This window comes from Clavelina lepadiformis, chromosome 3 (assembly GCF_947623445.1).
Source record: "Clavelina lepadiformis chromosome 3, kaClaLepa1.1, whole genome shotgun sequence".
Taxonomy (NCBI): Eukaryota; Metazoa; Chordata; class Ascidiacea; order Aplousobranchia; family Clavelinidae; genus Clavelina; species Clavelina lepadiformis.
This window is the reverse complement of record NC_135242.1, coordinates 23,581,628-23,588,941: the sequence shown is the minus strand read 5'-3', so window position 1 is coordinate 23,588,941 and position 7,314 is coordinate 23,581,628. Positions and strand designations below refer to the sequence as shown.

The window sequence follows — 7,314 nt, the reverse complement described above, 5'->3', positions numbered from 1 at the left end:
TTTCCCCATGCTCGTCGCTCACATCACCCAGGTTTGGCGGGAAAAATTCCAAGTGTGAATGAAGAAAATGCAGTTTAACCGACATTCTGCAGCCCATTTCGCGGTATGATTCCAGCAAATTGTCCACTAGTTCCGTGTAATTTTCTGCCCTGTACTTCCCAAGAAAATTTTTTACAATCTGTACAAATGCATTCCAGGCTTTTAATTCAATTGAATTAAGCTTGAATGGAAATACTGGGTCACGGATCAAATCACGTATTTGGGGGCCAACAAATATTCCAGCTCTCAGTTTAGCATCACTTAGTATTGCACCAAATTTTTCTTTTATATGCAGGAATCCATCTCCATTGAAATCCATTGCCTTCACAAATTGTTTGATCAGGCCCAGTTTAATGTGAAGTGGTGGCAAGTACACTTTGCTCGGATCAATTAGGGGTTGGCACTTAACATTATATCTTCCAACAATGTAGTCCGTTCTCATTGGCCATTCAGTTGTGTCATAGTGGTTTGCATCGTCTCGACTGTCCCACAAACAGAGAAAGCACATATGCTTGGTGTAACCCAACTGCAATCCGAGCAAAAGTGACACAACTTTAAGGTCTCCACATATGTTCCCCCCCTACCCCTCCCCCCCCCCCCCCCTCTATAGTCATGGCCAAGAACATTCAAGAATGCATTAATTGTGAAAAGATAGAACATTGCATTTACAAAATAATGTCAATATTAATCTTACATAAGATGCATTGTGACATAATATGACCAACAATTCGCTGGGAAAGAAAATTGCACAATACCTTGTACTGTAGAACCTTATAATATAGTGCCAATCAATGCAAAATCCGAATTTCGTGAATTTTCATATCTTGAAAACCTGACGTGATAGACCAATTCTGATTTCAGATTTGGAATCAGCGTCCCAAAGTTAGTCTAGGCAGTTTATTTTCATTTGAGGAATAATTTTGCTGTTGTCCAGTGTTATAAACAGTAATAAAACTATGAAAAATATTTAATATAGATTGAAATTTCAGTGGACCAAGCAAATTTAACGGTGGAAGCAAACCTAAGGCTGTATTTTTGAACATGCTGACTCTTCATATAGTTGCGGGGAACGGTCGCTATGAGAGTTTGAGTCGAATTTTTGAAGTTACCCTGTACTCTGGAGATACCCAACTACTAGGACGCGTTCAATTTGCAGCCAGGCTACTAAAGTTTAACACCTTAAACGTAGAACATTAAAAACGATACGTTTAGAGTTGGCAAGAAAACTACTGTGGAATTAAACCCAGGCTATGGTATAAGACCATCTTGATTTTTTGTTTTCACTTTTAACAACAACCAAACGTTTCAAGTCTTTCCAATCGATGTTGCTGGTATCCTGGATTAACAATCTTTATGGTGGAGAAAAATAATTATCCTCATTTTTACAGACATTATTCAACCACTTATGTACTGCATCTACATAAACGAGAATCAAGATTATACAACTCAGATAAATTTCATGATTAACCGAAAAATCCAGATTAATGCCAACGAAGTTTCATTGTGATTTCTTTGAGTACTTCTTCTAGCTTCCATTGGTGCCAAATGATGTTAGTTCATGTTCCGCTAGATAGCCCCCACCGTGCATTTAGCGGCCCATACACGTTTGTAAAATGTCTTAATTTTTTTTGTTTATTCTATAATAAAGTAAAATTTCTTAGAATGCAATTAATCGAAAAAACTTGAATGATTTACGTTTCATTCCTAAGAGCCATCATCCCCCAGCAGATGTTAAGGAAAAATAATTCAGTTAAAGATACTGTAAAGTGAAAACATGTTATTCTTGGTCACTATGTAGAGTTGTAGACAGCATTCTTGACTAACTACAGATACACGGCAAACTTGACTTTTTATTTCACAAAACACTTAAAAGAATCTAAACTCTAAAGTGAGATGAAAAGAATCATGGACAAAGAAGAATGTTTGAAAGAAAAAACACATGAACTCATCCAATCCATTGCATGCTTAATGATGGTGGTAGTAGTATCAGAACTACTAAAGGTAGTGCATCAAAATCATTGCAAACGATGAAAGTATTTACGGACATAGCAAAGCAATGTATTTACAAGAACATTCCCCTTCAAATTACCACTAACTCATTACACCTTCAGTAAATCCCAGAGATAAAAAGCGCGTGAAAACTGTTTCGAATCTAACCTGGCAAAGAATGAACAGGAGAGCTGATACAAGATATTATTGTGGGTTCTTCTTGCAAATACCTCCGCACAGTGGTCGACCATCCACGAATGTAGCTCTTTGCACTTCATATCTTCCGAGAAACTACCAACCGGCGGAGTTGCGAATAACTCCAAATGCAAGATGTCTGCTGCTTCCGCTGCACTCAATCTCTGGGAATCAGAGTTTAAACAAGTTAAAGACAAGAACACGTAGGGCTGGCAATAAAGCCGAAATTGGTTTTGGGCTTACAAGTGAGTAACTAAATAATTAACAAATGAATTATATCCGTTCTTGTCTAAAAAATATATGAACAAAAGCCTAAGAAAACATGAACCTTGTTATGGTCGGCATTTAGCAACATCTGCGCAACGACCTTCAAGACATGTGACACATCGACATCATCAAGACATGGAAGGTCAGACCAGGTGTATTGACGAGAATCCAAACTTACCCCATCACCTGTTGTGAGATGCAAGTCAGAAACTAAGCATAATTTTGTACGTCTCACCACACATTTCAAATGACGAAAAGCAACTAAAAGTGACAGTAATTTGCTCAAATATAACCAAATACATTAGCTTAGTCCAAATTCGAAAGTTTTACTTAACAGGCTATTTATGTGGAATTAAAGCACCACTCGTGGACCCCCTGCACCAACTTTGTGGGCCTCTGGAGGTCGGTCTGCAAACCCCAGGTTGGAAAATATTACATTAGTTGATTAACATGATCACTCAAGTGAATGACTTTCAAATTAGCAATCTGGCCTCTTACCTTGAAAAGGATTAGCTCCTGTCAAGACCTGATAAGCGACGCAACCCACAGACCAAGCATCAGATTTGCGATAATCCACAAACTGCCTTCTGCCTGCTTTAGCTTTTGAAATCTGTTGGTAAGAATATTTATGCCTCATCCAAACATTGATTTCCAAGCACTATAACAGCTGGCACAAAAAGAACTGCTTTGCATACATGAGACCAGTTGTACAATGAACATGCAAAACTGGTGGCTAACTAAAGCTGGAACGAGACTTTGGGATGCTGAACAAATGCAGAGTCTATTACGCCTAAGGCATCAGGCTTGCATGCTTGTTACTACTCTAATTAAACTAAGCCAGTTTAAATTCAGCTTCAGGATGTGCAAAGCTAGCTTAGTAGCGGAGTGGTTTGAGCACTGGGTTTACAATAATGTGGCCTATGTTTGATACTCAGTGATGTTGCCATTGCAATGCCTATGAAAGGCTATGATAAAGATAATGATGGCTGATATCATACCAAGATCACTCCAACCTCATACCTCAGGTGCTTGTGAAGATAATGGACAGATCCTTGTATCGAGGCTGCTGTGATAAAACGGCACCAGCATATCTTTGTACGAAGATGCAACATACGCGGAACCAAAACCATCCAGTAAAGCATGCGGAAAACCCTCTAAACACAGCAAAACTTGAAAAAAAGCTGGAAACTGGTCAGGAATGAGAAAAAACTAACAAGTTTTGTAAATTATACTTAGCCTAATTATACTAATCTTTATTATTCTAATAAAATACGTTAAAGCAAAAATTGCGACCTACGTTCATCAAATCCAAGCATTATGTTGTCACAGTTGATGCTTCGATGGACAATGTGGTTCTTCACCAAATGGGAAACTGCTTCTAACAGTTGCAAAATGATCAGACAAGCAATATCACCGTCTGGTCTTGTATGTTTCAAGTATTCAGCGAGTGTCACAGGATATCTACACATGCAAAAGGGTCAAAATAAATTTTAATAACTTCGGTTATATATTTGATGTTGATTGCAATGTTTCTATTAAAAATTAATACCTCCAACTTAATTATTCATTATAAATGGTAACATTGTTACTGTGGGGCAATTCCCATACTTCAGACAGTGAGTTTTAATCAAGTATATAACACACCTTACATGTAATGGATGGCAGCTTACCTTTTTGTGACAACATAAAGAGCCTTATCATAGCTTGAGCTGGCTTGATCTGTCCTCTGATGGAATTTATCAACAAACATCCTTTCAACAGCAACAATATTAGGATGGGGAGGCAGTTTTTTTCTTGGCCAAGTCCTATGACAAAAATAATGAATAGTCACACATGTACATGTACATATTATAAGTATATATATATATGTGTGTGTGTATGTACAAACAGAATAATATCCGTATACATAAATAATGATTAAATATGCTCTGACAAGTAGGCAACCATACCGCAAAAAACAACGTTTTCATGCTTAACCCACCCATCTTGACCATCATGATTTCCAAACTGACCCCGACCACATCGAACTGAATCACCTTCACTTTGTTTCAAGATCACCTCGTTGCTATGGCAACCTCTCGGTGGAATTATGACTTTCACGGCGAATTCTTTTGTTTAAGGATACACACAAAATACAAATCTCTGATGATAACTGTAGTAGGAAGTCAGCTTAAGTTGACCAAATTTACTTTAAAACTGAAAGCGAGAAGCAAGTGGTTAAACAAGTAAACCTTAAATCCAAGAATAGAGCCCTGTTAGTACAGTATCGGGGAAGCATTTATCAATGTTTTGTGGTTTCTAAGCAGTCATCAATGACAAAAATGTATGACAAGTTACTGCTTTACGACGACAAAAGTGGCGATGATTATGACATTAAAATATGCTTTGATGAACATCATTGATGAAATGTCATGCACATGGACTTCACATTCCAACTTCATTATTGCAACCAAGGATGTCATAACTATGATATATTTGCATTTTTGGTGATAATTTTTTGGCAATATAGATCAGTTTATCAGGTAAATATAACTGAGCCTTGGTATATTTCTTCAATAGGTCTGAGCTTTACGACAACTGTTTTTTAAATTAAGGTCAACTTGTTTTTGGACTTGCCTGGCTCACATTAAAAAGATTTTACCTGGACTGAACAGCGATTCAGCGAAAGGAAGATTGCTTTCCCAAACATAATCATCCAAAGCAACAGCGGCCATTATTTCATCGGTGCTTTTATCCTTATAATAAATCAAAATATATATTGAGATATTACAAACTAAACTAATTGAACATTATTTAGTATTGACAAGTGACAACAGAAAGAAACTTTTTAAACTCTTTATACTGTTGTTGGTAGACATAACATTTTAAGTTGATAAATAATAACACAACCAGAATTAAAATTTCTCAGACACTTTTATAACACTTACCACCTGGTCCTTAACTTTAGCTTGGTATTTAATCACTCCGGTTTCCATTCTGTCTTCTTCCCTGATCAGTTCGTAATCATCTGCCATACCTCCTGTGTCAGGTGCCAACGTGTGTTCATATTCATATTCCGGAAACATTGTCTATGAGAACAATGCAAATTGATCACATGGATACATAGACACACCCAATAAAGAAAATTACGATACTACTAAAACATAGTAAGCATAAAATTTAAAATTTAAAAAAAATAACAGGTTTGTATTGCTATTAAACCTTTATGTTCTTGCAAACTGTTTCATAAATTTTGTATTGTGCAGCCACTTTCTGTGACATCAACTGATCTTCTTCATTACAAATAAATAATCCAGCAAATGCAATCAATGGCATATTTCTTGCTCTCCTCCACATAAAATCCTTTCGAAAGAAAGTATTTTCCCCCAAAGCATTTCGATAATTTACTTGCTGCTGAACTTTGAACGCATTTTCTGGATGAAGAAAGCATTAATCGTAGGACAAAATTAAAACTACTTTTTACTATTTTCTTCTTAAACATGGTGTAACACAGAATTACCATTAACCAATGTCAATTGACAAATTAACACAATCTGGATAAAGATGACTTTAATTTGGTAGGCTATAAATCTCAGAAATTCTAGATTTCTTTTCGATGACAAACCTTTCAGAGATGACCTAAAATTTTGTAGCTGTGGTCGCCAATTAAGGAACAAACTTTGCTTTGGTGCAACTTGTGAGCCAACATTTTTCACTTCATTGGAAGAAATTTTCTGGACCTTTTCCTTACCACCAACTACAACGTGTAGTTAAACAAAAATTAACTTTGCATTAATAATAGTTTGTATTATAGTATGACAAACAATTCGGAAAAATGCCTTTCTGCCATTTAATGAAATACTGGGAACAACAAAATTCACACCTTTTGAAACAACATCTTTGAAATCCTTGAAAAGGACATCAACTTCTGCTAATTTACTGCGAGCCCATCGACCAACAACATCAAGACCCCTGGGCATAAGGTGTCCAGTAAATTTATCCATTTTCCCCCACATACCAGGTGTCAATCACCTAGATGTGGGCAGAAAATGCAAGCAACTTACAAGAAAATGTTCAATGAAATATTAACTTCTATAGTCTGAAGTATATAGCAGACTGTAAGCATTATTGGTTTCAGGAAACTACAAATGGACTAAAACTTTTAATTTCAATCTATTATTTGAGCAAGGTTCATTTCTGCCCAAAGCATTTAAAATCATTGTTGAGATTATTAAAAAAAGTTTGATTCATGTTATAAATTGGGATCTATTATACAAGTGCACAAACCTTTCGACGTCAAATTTTCAGTAGCTGTGGTCTAGCATACAAAGTCACCCTGTGGTTGTGCACTTGTATGGTCGATCCGTAAATTGTAGGTACTACATAAACTTTGTAATTTTGCCAAAGTTTGATGACACTAGTTGATTAATGTGTTAAACATAATTCAATCATTGAAGTGTCAAGTTATACTAACGTCGATAGTGATCTACAAATAGTGACAATGGAAATATATGGAACAGGTAAAGTTAAAATTTTTAGTTAAATAAGTTAGCCTGGAATAATTAATTTAGTGGTAGCCGAATGGTCATCATTACTCACCACGTGTAAATAAAAATTTTGGGTTGCGTGGTGTGAATATTGAAGGCAATGAGTGATTGACATTTAATAAAAAAGGGACATACCGTAAAACCTCTATTTCACCGCCATGGCGCTCTATTTTTCAACTCTTGTTTAAAAGTGGCGTTCTATTAGAGGTGATGTTCAATTAGAGGTTGGCGCTCTATTTTTCAACCCTTCTTTAAATACAATTAATACAATACCTGCTAATACAATTCCGCCGCTAAA

General features: G+C 36.1%; 1 protein-coding gene across 2 annotated transcripts; it reads right to left on the bottom strand.

The window, feature by feature from the left end:
- Nucleotides 1-1,869: 1,869 nt before the first annotated feature.
- Nucleotides 1,870-6,590, bottom strand: LOC143449547 (serine/threonine-protein kinase PINK1, mitochondrial-like). Of its 2 annotated transcripts, none has more exons than XM_076949798.1 (12): nucleotides 6,353-6,590; nucleotides 6,095-6,226; nucleotides 5,692-5,903; nucleotides 5,421-5,558; nucleotides 5,132-5,225; nucleotides 4,472-4,598; nucleotides 4,161-4,295; nucleotides 3,788-3,951; nucleotides 3,511-3,644; nucleotides 2,989-3,100; nucleotides 2,552-2,676; nucleotides 1,870-2,387 (listed from the first exon to the last, which is right to left on the bottom strand). In XM_076949798.1, the coding sequence occupies exons 1-12, from the start codon at nucleotides 6,483-6,485 to the stop codon at nucleotides 2,139-2,141; spliced, it is 1,755 nt and encodes a 584-aa protein (XP_076805913.1). In that variant the 5' UTR covers nucleotides 6,486-6,590; the 3' UTR covers nucleotides 1,870-2,138. The 2 variants fall into 2 exon arrangements, with proteins under 2 accessions (XP_076805913.1, XP_076805912.1); XM_076949797.1 differs by having other exon boundaries at nucleotides 5,418-5,558; nucleotides 6,353-6,589.
- Between the last annotated feature and the right edge of the window lie 724 nt (nucleotides 6,591-7,314).